Here is a 13,718-nt window from a genome sequence, read left to right as displayed (position 1 = left end):
CCCCACCCCCCACAACCCACCACCACTCTCGCTGATCAACATGCATTTAAAAATGTTCAATTAAATCATTTGTTTTGATGTCATCACTGGGTCTGTCTGCTGATCTTTGCCTTGGTTTGGTGGGAGGGGCAGGCATGCTCCTGTAAATGTCACAGCACCCTGCCTCCCCTAACCCTAACCTAAATCTTCTTTCAAGAGCCCGCTACTTCCCAGTTGTTATATAAAATAAAGAATCCCTTCAGATACAGTATGCATGCTCCTCCCTCCTTGTCACTGGGTGCTGCAGGCTTTAGCTATGCAATCTACTGATCAGTTGTTTAATTGCACCCTAACAGAGTGTAATCAAGCAACTATACAGCAGATTGCACAACTAATCAGGAGCATGCATGTCTAAAGGGATGCCGGGGATGTGTTCTTTCATATAAGGCAATAACTGAGCTGTAACAAAGGATACAAAAGCTAAAAACAGAGCTTTATGAAAAAAAATTATAATTGTGTGAGCTACATAGTAAATTAGAAAAATAAATGTCTCCCAGCTAGACTTTATGTCTCTGGTGCCCATCCTGCGGGCGGAGGACCACATGCAACCCTTTACTGATTAAAGTGCAGCCTTCAGGCCCCGGCATTCATTAGCAGGAGCATTGATTTGTAAAGGGACAGATGACAGCAGTAATCTGGCATTTCATTGGTTTTCATGGGCAAATCTTTGAGCTTTTCCACCCGTTTTATTTGGGAGGTTCGTTGCCGCTCATATACAAAACTACAGGAACTCCTCTATTGTGTCCATAGCAGTCAATCAACTAGAATCTCATCCCCGACAAAGCATCCTTCCCTCTGTCTGCGTCTTCTATTTTGTCCCACCCCTCCCGCTTTTCTAAACCCCAATATATGGTCTCTTCTGTCTCCACAGGACCTGGACTCTCTACAGCTGGTGTGGGAAGCCACGAAGGAATGGGAACAGAACTGGAGGGACTGGAAATCTGGTCGGTTCCTTACACTGCAGACGGAGATTATGGAAAATACGGCACAAGGCCTGTTCAAGAGGCTGAGCAAACTCAGCAGAGAGCTGAAGGTGAGAGCTTCTGTTAAGCTGATTTAAAGCTGAAATCCATGCAGATAAAAAAGAAAACACACCCACATCCAATGTACAAAAGAGCTCAGGCTTGGAGCGGGAGAGGCAGCGCAAAAAACAAGCGACAGAGAGATAAGCTCATTGGTTGCCTGCTTCTTTTTTCACTGTCCAGTCACAGGCTAGTGGAGGGACAAGACCTGTAAGTGTTACTTAAAGGAGAACTATGAGGTGAGTGATTTCCACACATCCTCATAGTTAGAGCCGACGTGTGACATTGAAACTGTCACACGTCGGCTCTATTGATTGGGAAGTGAGTGATCACATACCGTCGCTCGCTCACTTCCTGATCATCTCTTTGCAGAGAGCGGTGACTGTCAGTCATCGCTCCCCGTAGAGATTCCCCCTCCGATCCTCCAGCGCTGACTAGAGGAACGGATGGGAGAGTGGGCGGGCACAGTTGGCTCTGGCTCTAGATAGGCAGAGTCCGTGTGTCAATCAGCCAGCTGGGTGGATCTCGACATTATTGTGGGGATCCGTCCCGGCTGCGGCACTCTCAGTATATAGCTCGCTATATACTGAGCTTTGGGTCATGGGAGGACGTTAGAATATGTCCTCCTGTGACCCTATAGAGAACTATGGGATAAAAAGGTTACCCCATAGTTTTCTTTTAAGCCTCGGTGCACTGAGTATGCAGATATCAAGCATACATTAAGTATTAGCAGAGCCACACTTTGATGCATCTCATAAAGCAATTATTATCCTTTCAATACTGTAGGTTGCTGAGGTGACGCATTACATTATGGGATTTAGAGGGACCTTCACTCGGGGCAAAGTGATATTTGTATAACTTTGAGGAGTTTGGGTCTGCCTTCCCAATGCTACAAGAGATTCCCAATCTTCTTTTCACAGGATAAAAACTGGGATGTGGTGGAGACATCAAGGATGCGGATTGACCAGTTTAAAAGGACGTTGCCTCTTATTGTGGACCTGCGGAACCCGGCACTGCGGGAGAGGTACCAGATGTCCTTCCATGATTTTCTGATGTTTATTGATGGTTCCTCTATATTTCTGCTGCTGTAGAGGATCACTGTTCAGGCTGTGTTTCAGCCCCTGAGATCCCAAGGCAGAGACCAGGTAGCCAATGTCTGCCCTGGAAATAGTAATCACTGGAAAAATGCAGAATTTGTGATTACAAAAAAGGATACTTTCTAAGTCCAGGTTATTACTGCAGTATATAGGTATGGGCCACCACCAAATGACTGAGTTCAGGTCTTTCCAATGAAGGGAACTCTTAATGCTACAGCATACAAAGACAATTCAGACAATTGTGCGCTTCCAACCTTGTAGCAAGTTTAGGGATGACTCTTCTATAACAACATGACTGTGTCCCTCTACACAAAGTCATCTCCATAAAGACATGTGGAGCTATGGAGGAACTTGTGTGTCCTGCACAGAGCCCTGACCCCAACCCCACTGAACACCTTTGTGATGAATTGGAATGCTGTTCCTGAGCCAGGTCTTCTCATCCAACATCAGTAACTGACCTCACAAAATGCTCTTTTGGCTGAACGGGCACAAATTCCCCCAGATACACACCAGAATCTTGTGGAAATCCTTCCTAAAAGGGTGGAGGCTGCAATAACCAGAAAGGAGTGGCCAACTCTATATTGATGCCTATGTTTTTGAAATGGGCTCATATAGGCGTACTGGTCATTTTCAGGTCAGTATTTGTAGCATGACAGGTTAGCTTTAAAGCTCTTTGAACATTGTTCTCTTTCTTACTAAAAAGTATTACATTCTCCTAGATGTGGGATCCTGAGTCTGGGATCCCACCAGGAACACTGTCTACACCTTCATATGTTCTCCCTGCATGTGCAGGGGCCACTTCCAGTTGTTTCATGTTCCTCCCAAAAACATCCTGGTAAGATTAGCCCCTGAATAGCTGGTGGGGAAGTATAAGAAACAAATGTGATTGGGTCATTATTTGCTGTAATATATATCAACTCTATCTAAATTGGGGAAACTAATAATGATCAGTCTCGATCAGCAGCATGCAGGTTGTGGCTGTGCCGAGGCTGTGCAATAGTAGGAAGTACTTTAAACAAACATTTTCTTCAATCTTTTCCAGACACTGGACACAGGTCAAGCAGGAGATCCAGAGGCCCTTTGACCAGAAGGGAGATGACTTTACTCTGGAGAAAATTGTTGAGTTAGGCCTTGACCACCACGTGGACAAGATCAATGAAATCTCCACTGCTGCCACCAAGGAGCTGTTCATTGAGCAAGTAAGACACCCTTCAAGTCATCATCTTCTCCAGTCTGGTGATATATATCTAGAATCTTTCAGTGCCTACAGTTTATACAGCCCCAGTTTACACAGGGCTGAAGACTTGCCATGCCCATGTGACAACACTGACTGCTGGAGCAGCCATTCACCAAGCTCTAGCACGGTCACGTGGGAGGGAGTAAGGGGAGGCACATGCCCCTTGATACCCTGAAGTATGAGGTATTTTATTTTCTCCTAGCAGCTAAATGTGTATGATAGGGCTGCAGCTAACGATTATTTTCATAATCGATTAGTTGCCCGATTATTTTTTCAACTAATCGATTGGTTGTATAAAACATTTTCTCTCTCTCCAACCAACTAATCGATGATGTGAATAGTTGACAACTATTCTCATAATTGATTATTATCGATTTAGTCGATTAGTTGTTGCAGCCATAGTGTATGACTATATACAGCTGGTGGGGCTTCCATTAAAGTAAACCTGTTGCTTTTCTCTGTGTGATCGAAGCACAAATTTATAAACGGTTTGCCTTGCCCCGCAGCCAATCAATATAGTTTGCATAGTTGCATAATTATCAGCTGATGTGCACCATAGTATCCCACATTGCAGTGCAGGAGCTTCTCTACTGGCTGATGGGGTTGTTGCATTGCGTGGAGTTAGACCAAAGACGAGTATTTCAGGTGCCCTGTGTGCCCCCAGACGTTGGACACATTTAAAGGTACATGGAGCCAGTTTGCTGCCTACTGTGTTGGGCTACTGTTAGGTAAATAGATTTTTTAAATATTATTTTATAATCTTGCCTTCTTGCCTTAACATTTCATATTTTTTAAAAGAGAGCAAATAATGTGCAGTTTCACTTTGACATCATTTCCCTGTATTTGTACCAAGGCCTTGGAGAACATCACAAGAACGTGGGAGGAGACCAGGCTGGACATTGGCCCCTACAAAGACAAGGGCCACCATCGGCTGAGGTAGGTGATATAAAGAGTTGAAGTTGTTTTCGGGACCTAATAAAGGAATGATAACCAAAGTCCACAACATTGGATCTAAGAAAGCGTGATGAGGTTCTCCTAAAAGAGCTAAACAGACTCCTATGTATCCCATGTAACATCCATGATGTGTGATGCAATGCTAAACGTAAGCTTCCCATGAGTGTGGCTCTCCATCCTTAACAGTGGTCCTCTTAACTGATCACATGCCCTTAAGCTGGCCACACACTGACAGTTGGCTTGTGGGATGCATACCACTGGTTCTATACCAGAACGGTCTGGGTATTACATGGCATGTTTGACATCTAAAAGGGGAACATTTTAGTGACTTGAAACTGGAAAAGAAGTAAACTTGTGGCCAATTGGTTTGCTTGAAAGCTGATCGGAGGGTCAAAAATTTCCTAGAAGGTTGCCAAGTGTTTAACTGGCATAGGATCTTGTCAGTGCCAGGAAGATCAGATCATGACATGCCTTTGGCAAAAAAGATCTGTTCATCTTTATGTAATTGAGTCATAAACAACATACTTATATGACATATGGCAAGATTTGGGATGGTGGCACATGGGTGACTAATCTTTGTGAACCAATCACCCAAGAAATACATTTTTCAACAGAGGAACGGACGAAGCATTCCAGGCTCTAGAAGACAACCAAGTCAGCATTTCCACCATGAAGGCATCACCATTCGTGAAAGCTTTTGAGCAGGACGTGGACCGTTGGGAACGCTGTCTGTCCCATATCCTGGAGGTCGTAGAAATGATCCTCACTGTGCAGAGACAGTGGCTGTACCTTGAGGTGAGTCCAAGACACTTTAGAGAGTTGCTTAAAGAGGAACCATTGTGGCTTTTGGCCAATTTTTTTTACTTTGAACTTTTAACATTTTACATATTTATATATTGTTGTTTTTTTTCAACAATATTTGTTTTACAAAAAATCATTTAAAGCGACATTTGCCTTTGCCCATGCAGGGCAAAATAAGAGGGTCACTTAGCTCCCCTTCTCCAGCAGCATATACTCCCCTTTCTTCATTCCTCTGCATCTCCATTTGAATGCTGAGGCTGGGGAAAGAATACCTTTTGTGAGCTCTATATAGACTTGTGCTTCCCTGAACCCATGTGACAGTGATGGGCCAATCACCAGGCACCAGAGCTGACACATGAGGCAGAGGGAGTCACATGTTCACCTATACCCGGCAGTGTGGGGTATTTAATTTACTTCTGGCAGCCAGAGTCATAGTGAGAAAAGGTGAGTATACGCTGCTATGGAAGTGGGGTTGCCCTATATGGATAAAGGAAAGGGTCACAGTAAGGGCCTGGGCAGAAGAGCATGGGCTTTTGTTGGATATTATTTATATGAGATTTAAGACTCCTCTGAGATTGATCAGAGTTTATTGCATTTGGCCTCCTTCTGACCTGCAGTTGGCCTCCTTCTGACCTGCAGTTGGCCTCCTTCTGACCTGCAGTTGGCCTCCTTCTGACCTGCAGTTGATTTATTTCTGATCTGCATTTGACCTGCTTTGAGCTGCTTCCCCTTCCCATAGCCTTATATAGGAAGAGAAGCAGTGCTGCTGTGGACAGTAGTCCCTGGGCACTCAGGTAGCAAAGCTTGATGGGCTGTCTTATTTTTACCTACATGCTTGGAAACACCCTCTGTGTCATTGAGTTAGTCAGATGAGGCCATCTCCAGAACATATGTACTGGAGGCACTGGATTCAACTGATCAGATATTCATGGTTGAAGAAAGCGATCCAAATTTTTTTGGGGGGCCCAGCGGCTCCGGTGAGGTCGCTTTAAAAAAAACAGGGTACTCCTTGACTTGGGGACCCCGTGTTTAACATCCACCTGTGAAAATGTTTTCCTGCCACAAGCTTTCCTCAGTCTGCCTGGTTATAGGACACCCAGCATTTCTCAAGGTGGGAGTCTCCCCAGCACCAAAATCTGAAATATAAACTTTGGCCATAAAGTCCCCAGTCTCAGTCTTTTGCTGTCTACTTTTATTTTAAGTGCTTACGTTTATTTAGTTAATTATATTATCATATATTATTTTTTAATTAAAATGGGTATTTTTGTATTATTTATTTTATTTTTTACTCATTTATATTTATTTATTTCATGTATTTTGATTTAACGCTGTTGAGACTTGGCATGTAGGTTGGACACTATGGGGCTGATTTATAAATCTTCCCCCCAGCCTTATGGAAATTCCTATGCTCCACAGCACCATCTAGTGACGGTAGTGCCGTGTGGCTATACGCTGGGCAGAAGAACTATAAATCAGTCCCTTTGTGTTACTGCACATGCTATTGTTTTTGCTTAGTAAAACAGCCCCCATCCTTAATCACGTCTTCCCCCTTACAGAACATCTTCATGGGAGAGGACATCAGGAAGCAACTGCCCCAGGAATCAGCGGAGTTTGACCAGATAAATATCAGCTGGAAGACCATCATGGACAGGCTGAACAATGACAGCAATGCTCTACGTGGGACCCATTTTCCAGGTGTGTTGGGTGGCTGTAACTGGTATGCGTAGAGCCATGGCAGATATAAGCCACTGATTGAAGGAGCGCATTGTATGCCCTTTCAAGCTGAACTGCAGGCAGATATAAAATGCACAAAATAATGCAGCTCTCTTTTTATTAACTTCATTAGCATTTCTCAGGCTTGTAACTCCATGTAAAAATGGATAATCCTGAGCATTACTATTATTACATAGCACCCTGAGCCCAGTTAACAGTTAAGGTAAATGCTAAGGAAGTAATCTGACTTGGCATCAGCCTTTTGCAATCCTTGCACAGCACAGACCGTACTGGGAGAGAGAAGCAGCACCAGGAGCCAATCTGTTATACTGCAGTGCTCATGTGCTAACAAGGAACGTGCAGATAGGAAGAGAGAGCAGATAGAGGTGAGCGAACCTGGTATGTGTTCGCTCACCTCCCGATCTACTGAGCCGACCTGTGACAGTCTCATTGTCACAGGTCGGCTAGAACTATGAGGTGAGTGGAAATCACTCATCTCATAGTTCTCCTTTAACTGCAGCAGAGAAAAGTCAGGTCTCCTCTTCTTTAATAACTTTACATAAAAAAAGAAAAAACCTTTGCGGGATTATATACATGATTAATTACAGTTATTTTTTTTTTATCTGGTGTTCAGGCCTCTTGGAGAAGTTGGGGGAGATGAATGCGATTCTGGAGGGTATACAGAAGTCCCTGGACCTGTACCTGGAGACAAAGCGTCAAATCTTCCCACGATTCTACTTCCTTTCTAACGACGACCTGCTGGAGATCCTTGGACAGTCCCGGAACCCAGAGGCCGTCCAATCACATCTCAAGAAATGCTTTGACAACATCAAGTCACTGAAGATCCAGAAGGTGATAGTCCAGTACTTGATGACCTATAAAAAGCACCTGTGCTGTAGTCATCAAAAGTCCAAGTATTATTTTGTGCTGTAGTCATGACCATCATGCCATGAAGGGGGATGCTGTACTTGGTTTCTCTCAGCAATGACGGCTTTAGGCCTTGTTCACACACGTATCATCTTAGAGCCGAACTCCACAGAAGTGTAAATGCACTTTAGTGAATAGTAATATATGACTGGGGGCTGCTATGCCCCCTCGTTCCCCGTGTCCACCTGGCATGTAACTTCTCAGTAGTTCTAGTACCCGGCCTATTCCTGTTAGCTGCTTTTTGTTGCTTTGAGTTACTTATACATTGACATGGGGTAGAAAAGCATCTTAGACGCAAGCAAAAACAAATGTTCATGAAGTCACAATGGAGGTAAACACGTCTGCTGGAGGGCAAAATGTCATGGTTGAAAAGGGCAGACAGACCCTATAGAGCAATGGCTGCAGGAGGGATCATACAATCAAGAAGGTTAAGGTAAAATTCCAGGCAAGAGATTAAACAATTAAAAGTTGGTCCCTCCCTTGTGTATGCAGAATGTAATGCTAGGGTCTTGGTTCTCAACTGGTGGGTCACGACCTTGTGTTCAGTAGGTCCCCGTGTGCCTTCCACTTTTCTAGGTGAGGGACTCCTCAGCCTCCCCCTAGCGCAGCACTTTCAGTTCTCGCACCAAGCAGTCATTCAAAATATGCTGCCCGGCACCGTGTGTCTGTCAGTGTTTTTGAGGGCCTATTCACACTACTTCTGTGCCATTAATGCACTGTACCATGCAATTGCACCTGGTGGGGGAGGTGCGTTGTGTTGCCATTCATTTGATTGGCACACCAAACGCATCTCCCAGCCACAGTTCTATTGCCTGCATCGGAACGTGCGGTACCGCAATGCCTTGCATTCCATTGCAATGCAACTTGGGTCACGACTTAATAACCAAGGACAAATGGGGGTCCTGAGGTTACACAAGTTGAGAACCACTGGTCTAGGGGATGATCTATAAAAAAAATGTCCTCTTTACACAGTCCTGCAATCCTACAGCCAATAGTCCTTTCCTTGGCTCTTTCATCCTGGTAGGGGAAACAGGCACTCCATCATCACCAGGCACAGTGCTGTAACTGTGGTGTTCACTGGTCCTGCATTGTGCCTGATGACGTATGTGAGAAGGAGGGTGACAAGACCAGTAGGAAAGTGAAAAAAAGAGTGGGGGGATCGGCTGTCAAAACTGTCCTTGGCAAGGTGGAAGACTGTGGGACCTTGGAGTATTTGTCTGTGATGAAATGTGCAAGAGGGAGGCTGACGAAGCCAGGAGAAGGCTGGGATAAAGGGCAGTTTCAGGGATCAGTCATCAGAACTGGAACTGGCAAGGAGGAAGACTGTGGCACCGCAGAATAAAGTTAGTATCACATTGTGGGACCGTGGAGTATTTGTTCGTGATGAGGTCTTTAAGAGGGAGTGACAAGGCCAGAAGGTGACTAATAAAGATTGGCTTCAAGTGATTGGTCTTCAGAACTGGAACTGGCAAGGAGGAAGACTGTGGGACCGTAGAGTAAGGTTGAGTATTACACTGAGGGAGTGTAGAGTTTGTGTTTGTGAACCCTGAGATGGAAGGTGACAAGACCAGTAGGAGAAAGGGCAAAGAGTTTGGCTTCGAGGGATCAGACATTAAAACTGGATCTGGCAAGGAGGACGACTGTGGGACTGTAGAGTAAGGTTGAGTATTACACTGAGGGAGTGTAGAGTTTGTGTTTGTGAACCCTGAGATGGAAGGTGACAAGACCAGTAGGAGAAAGGGCAAAGAGTTTGGCTTCGAGGGATCAGACATCAAAACTGGATCTGGCAAGGAGGAAGACTGTGGGACCGTGGAGTAAGGTTGAGTATTTCACTGAGGGACTGTGGAGTATGTGTTGTCCCTGAGATGGAAGGTGACAAGGCCAGTAGGAGAAAGGGCAAAGACTTTGGCTTCGAGGGATCAGACACCAAAACTGGATCTGGCAAGGAGGACGACTGTGGGACCGTGGAGTATTTGTTAGTAATGATGTCTGCAGGAAAGGTGACAACGCCAGTAGGAGATTGGCAAAAAGTTCACTTATGGGGTATTGGTCTTGTGAACTAAAATTGGAAAGGAGGAAGACTGTAGAACCGTGCAGTAAAGTTAAGTAGTACACTGAGGGACTGTGGAGTATCTGTTCATAATGATGTCTGCAAGGGTGACAAAGCCATTACGAGACTGGCAAAAAAGGTGGCTTTGGGAAATCAGGTCTTCAGAACTGGATCTGGCAAGGAGGAACATAAAGGAAGGTTAAGTATTACTCTGTGTTAAATCGTATCCTAGAAAAATAAGTATTTTCTTTTTCTTCATCAAAGGAACTCGCCAGAACAGAAATATGGGAGCTTCCTTCGCTGAGGAAATGGTAAGGTCAGAGGTCATCTTACGTCTGTCACATTTCCTAGCCTGTCAATCGCCTGACCTTACATACATGGTCTGCAGGATAGGACAGCAAATTCAGACCTCCAGTGACCTCTGACCTCCTGACACTCCAGCTAATGTTTTCGGCTCACACAGTAAGTAAAAGTGAGGGGACAAATATAACTCTTTAAATATTACGACTATACAGTTATAATGATTGGAAGGTGACTATTCAGATTCTTGCATAAACCCGAATCTGAGTCAACACGATTGGTTCTCTTTAGGCTTAATATGTTTTTGTTCTCGCCAGGTTGGTAACAGATATGAAGGCATGGGGATGTTCTCAGCAGAGGGCGAGTACGTGGACTTTACACACCCCGTCCTCTTAGAGGGTCCTGTGGAAGTAAGTTTGGCTTCTATGTTATGTAATACTTTGAAGATCCCTTGTCCGGACACTTTCTGTTATAGAGGGACAACATGGTCACCCTGTTACACAGGCTTCTGATAGAGACTACATGTGGCCCATTCAGCATACATTACACAGACAAGGTCCACTGTTGTCACCATCAGATAACCCCCCTGAAAAATGCCTGCCACCATCACTGGAGTAGACAGTGGATAGGAAGTTGCTGCAAAGAGACTACAGGAGACCAGTAGAGTTTGGGACCCAATGAGACAGTAAAACAATCCAGTTTATGGTGAGAAGGAACCACACACTGATTTGGTTGGAGGGCTTTTTGATTCCTTTAACCCCTTCTGACCAGCAGTTTTGGATGTGCGTTTGGCTGTTTGGGGCATAAAGGTTTGATGAATGCTGTGACTGCTGTTTGTGGCTTTCAGTCTGTGTGTGGTTGGCTACCAGGCTAAGGTGTGGGAGGTTGTTGCAGGTTAGAATAGCGCACCATGGGCAGTATGTTGTAGTCAGTAAGGGGTACAGCTGGATGGCTGTCAAACTTAGGAGGCTACATCTAGTGCAAAAGGTGATCTGTGAGCTCAGGAAGCTATGTGTCTGTGCAGGTTCTCATTTATCCAGGTCATGGTATATCTGTAAAAAATAAGTCAAGGCAACTGGACATTTCACTGGTCATCCAACCAGCTTTCTCAATTCAGAATTCAGGAAGCTTAGGTTTATCCCTCAATTCAGGAAGCTAAGGTTTATCCCTCAATTCGGGACGCTAAGGTTTATCCCTCAATTCATGAAGCTAAGGTTTATCCCTCAATTCAGGAAGCTAAGGTTCTCCCTCAATTCAGGAAGCTAAGGTTCTCCCTCAATTCAGGAAGCTAAGGTTCTCCCTCAATTCAGGAAGCTAAGGTTCTCCCTCAATTCAGGAAGCTAAGGTTCTCCCTCAATTCAGGAAGCTAAGGTTCTCCCTCAATTCAGGAAGCTAAGGTTCTCCCTCAATTCAGGAAGCTAAGGTTCTCCCTCAATTCAGGAAGCTAAGGTTCTCCCTCAATTCAGGAAGCTAAGGTTCTCCCTCAATTCAGGAAGCTAAGGTTCTCCCTCAATTCAGGAAGCTAAGGTTCTCCCTCAATTCAGGAAGCTAAGGTTCTCCCTCAATTCAGGAAGCTAAGGTTCTCCCTCAATTCAGGAAGCTAAGGTTCTCCCTCAATTCAGGAAGCTAAGGTTCTCCCTCAATTCAGGAAGCTAAGGTTCTCCCTCAATTCAGGAAGCTAAGGTTCTCCCTCAATTCAGGAAGCTAAGGTTCTCCCTCAATTCAGGAAGCTAAGGTTCTCCCTCAATTCAGGAAGCTAAGGTTCTCCCTCAATTCAGGAAGCTAAGGTTCTCCCTCAATTCAGGAAGCTAAGGTTCTCCCTCAATTCAGGAAGCTAAGGTTCTCCCTCAATTCAGGAAGCTAAGGTTCTCCCTCAATTCAGGAAGCTAAGGTTCTCCCTCAATTCAGGAAGCTAAGGTTCTCCCTCAATTCAGGAAGCTAAGGTTCTCCCTCAATTCAGGAAGCTAAGGTTCTCCCTCAATTCAGGAAGCTAAGGTTCTCCCTCAATTCAGGAAGCTAAGGTTCTCCCTCAATTCAGGAAGCTAAGGTTCTCCCTCAATTCAGGAAGCTAAGGTTCTCCCTCAATTCAGGAAGCTAAGGTTCTCCCTCAATTCAGGAAGCTAAGGTTCTCCCTCAATTCAGGAAGCTAAGGTTCTCCCTCAATTCAGGAAGCTAAGGTTCTCCCTCAATTCAGGAAGCTAAGGTTCTCCCTCAATTCAGGAAGCTAAGGTTCTCCCTCAATTCAGGAAGCTAAGGTTCTCCCTCAATTCAGGAAGCTAAGGTTCTCCCTCAATTCAGGAAGCTAAGGTTCTCCCTCAATTCAGGAAGCTAAGGTTCTCCCTCAATTCAGGAAGCTAAGGTTCTCCCTCAATTCAGGAAGCTAAGGTTCTCCCTCAATTCAGGAAGCTAAGGTTCTCCCTCAATTCAGGAAGCTAAGGTTCTCCCTCAATTCAGGAAGCTAAGGTTCTCCCTCAATTCAGGAAGCTAAGGTTCTCCCTCAATTCAGGAAGCTAAGGTTCTCCCTCAATTCAGGAAGCTAAGGTTCTCCCTCAATTCAGGAAGCTAAGGTTCTCCCTCAATTCAGGAAGCTAAGGTTCTCCCTCAATTCAGGAAGCTAAGGTTCTCCCTCAATTCAGGAAGCTAAGGTTCTCCCTCAATTCAGGAAGCTAAGGTTCTCCCTCAATTCAGGAAGCTAAGGTTCTCCCTCAATTCAGGAAGCTAAGGTTCTCCCTCAATTCAGGAAGCTAAGGTTCTCCCTCAATTCAGGAAGCTAAGGTTCTCCCTCAATTCAGGAAGCTAAGGTTCTCCCTCAATTCAGGAAGCTAAGGTTTATCCCTCAATTCAGGTAGCTAAGGTTTATCCCCCATTCTTCCTATAGGCCTGGCTGTGCGACATCGAGAGGACCATGCGCTGGACACTAAAGGAGCTTCTCAGAAACTGTCGTCTGGCGCTAAAGAAGATGAGCAGCAAACGCGACAAGTGGGTGAAGGAGTGGGCAGGACAGGTAGGTGGTAAAACCTCACCTCATTATAACCTCTGGCATTTATTTCAGTGCCTGCCATATCAACCTCATCAGAAATAATCAGTCTAATGATGGCCATACTTGTATCAGCATTTGGAAACAACGCAACCAATGAAAGCTCAGTTGTGCTACTTGGGCCTTAACGTCAATAACAACAGAGTAATAAAGACTGTTTGTGAGTGTGTTGCTTCCACCCATGTAATGGGGCCTCCCATCACATTGAATAGCCAAAGGGTAAAAAGTGTGGGGGGGTACCAAGTTGGGGTGGGGGGTGCTTACTGATATAAAGATTTGCATATTAAGGTTTCCAAGTTTTGGTTTAGGAAGTACGCAGGGTATGTGACTGTATTGCTGCTGACAGTGAAGATACTTTTTTTTACTAAGGACAAGTTTCTTTTGAAGTGAACCTGTCACATCCCTGAACAGGTCATACTAAGCATATTACTAAAACTGCATAGGCAGAGGTCACCTTCAGTAAAAAAATGTTTTACATCAAAATGATCGGTAGATCTAACTATACAGGCTGATGAAGTTATACACATTTCCTGTAAGTCAA

At 44.8% G+C, this 13,718-nt stretch overlaps 1 protein-coding gene across 1 annotated transcript in view; it reads left to right on the top strand.

Annotated features, from left to right (window-relative positions):
* Positions 1 to 13,718, top strand: part of DNAH2 (dynein axonemal heavy chain 2) — a 197,087-nt gene that overhangs the window by 67,621 nt on the left and 115,748 nt on the right. The window contains exons 25-33 of the mRNA XM_018572866.1: positions 911 to 1,072; positions 1,982 to 2,085; positions 3,201 to 3,357; positions 4,249 to 4,331; positions 4,964 to 5,144; positions 6,707 to 6,845; positions 7,498 to 7,715; positions 10,458 to 10,550; positions 13,019 to 13,144. Coding sequence (XP_018428368.1) covers positions 911 to 1,072; positions 1,982 to 2,085; positions 3,201 to 3,357; positions 4,249 to 4,331; positions 4,964 to 5,144; positions 6,707 to 6,845; positions 7,498 to 7,715; positions 10,458 to 10,550; positions 13,019 to 13,144 — 1,263 coding nt within the window. The remainder of the gene's footprint in view (positions 1 to 910; positions 1,073 to 1,981; positions 2,086 to 3,200; positions 3,358 to 4,248; positions 4,332 to 4,963; positions 5,145 to 6,706; positions 6,846 to 7,497; positions 7,716 to 10,457; positions 10,551 to 13,018; positions 13,145 to 13,718) is intronic.

This window comes from Nanorana parkeri, unplaced genomic scaffold (genome assembly GCF_000935625.1).
Source record: "Nanorana parkeri isolate BGI_ZX_2015 unplaced genomic scaffold, ASM93562v1 scaffold2150, whole genome shotgun sequence".
Taxonomy (NCBI): domain Eukaryota; kingdom Metazoa; phylum Chordata; class Amphibia; order Anura; family Dicroglossidae; genus Nanorana; species Nanorana parkeri.
This window is presented reverse-complemented; position numbering and strand designations above follow the sequence as displayed.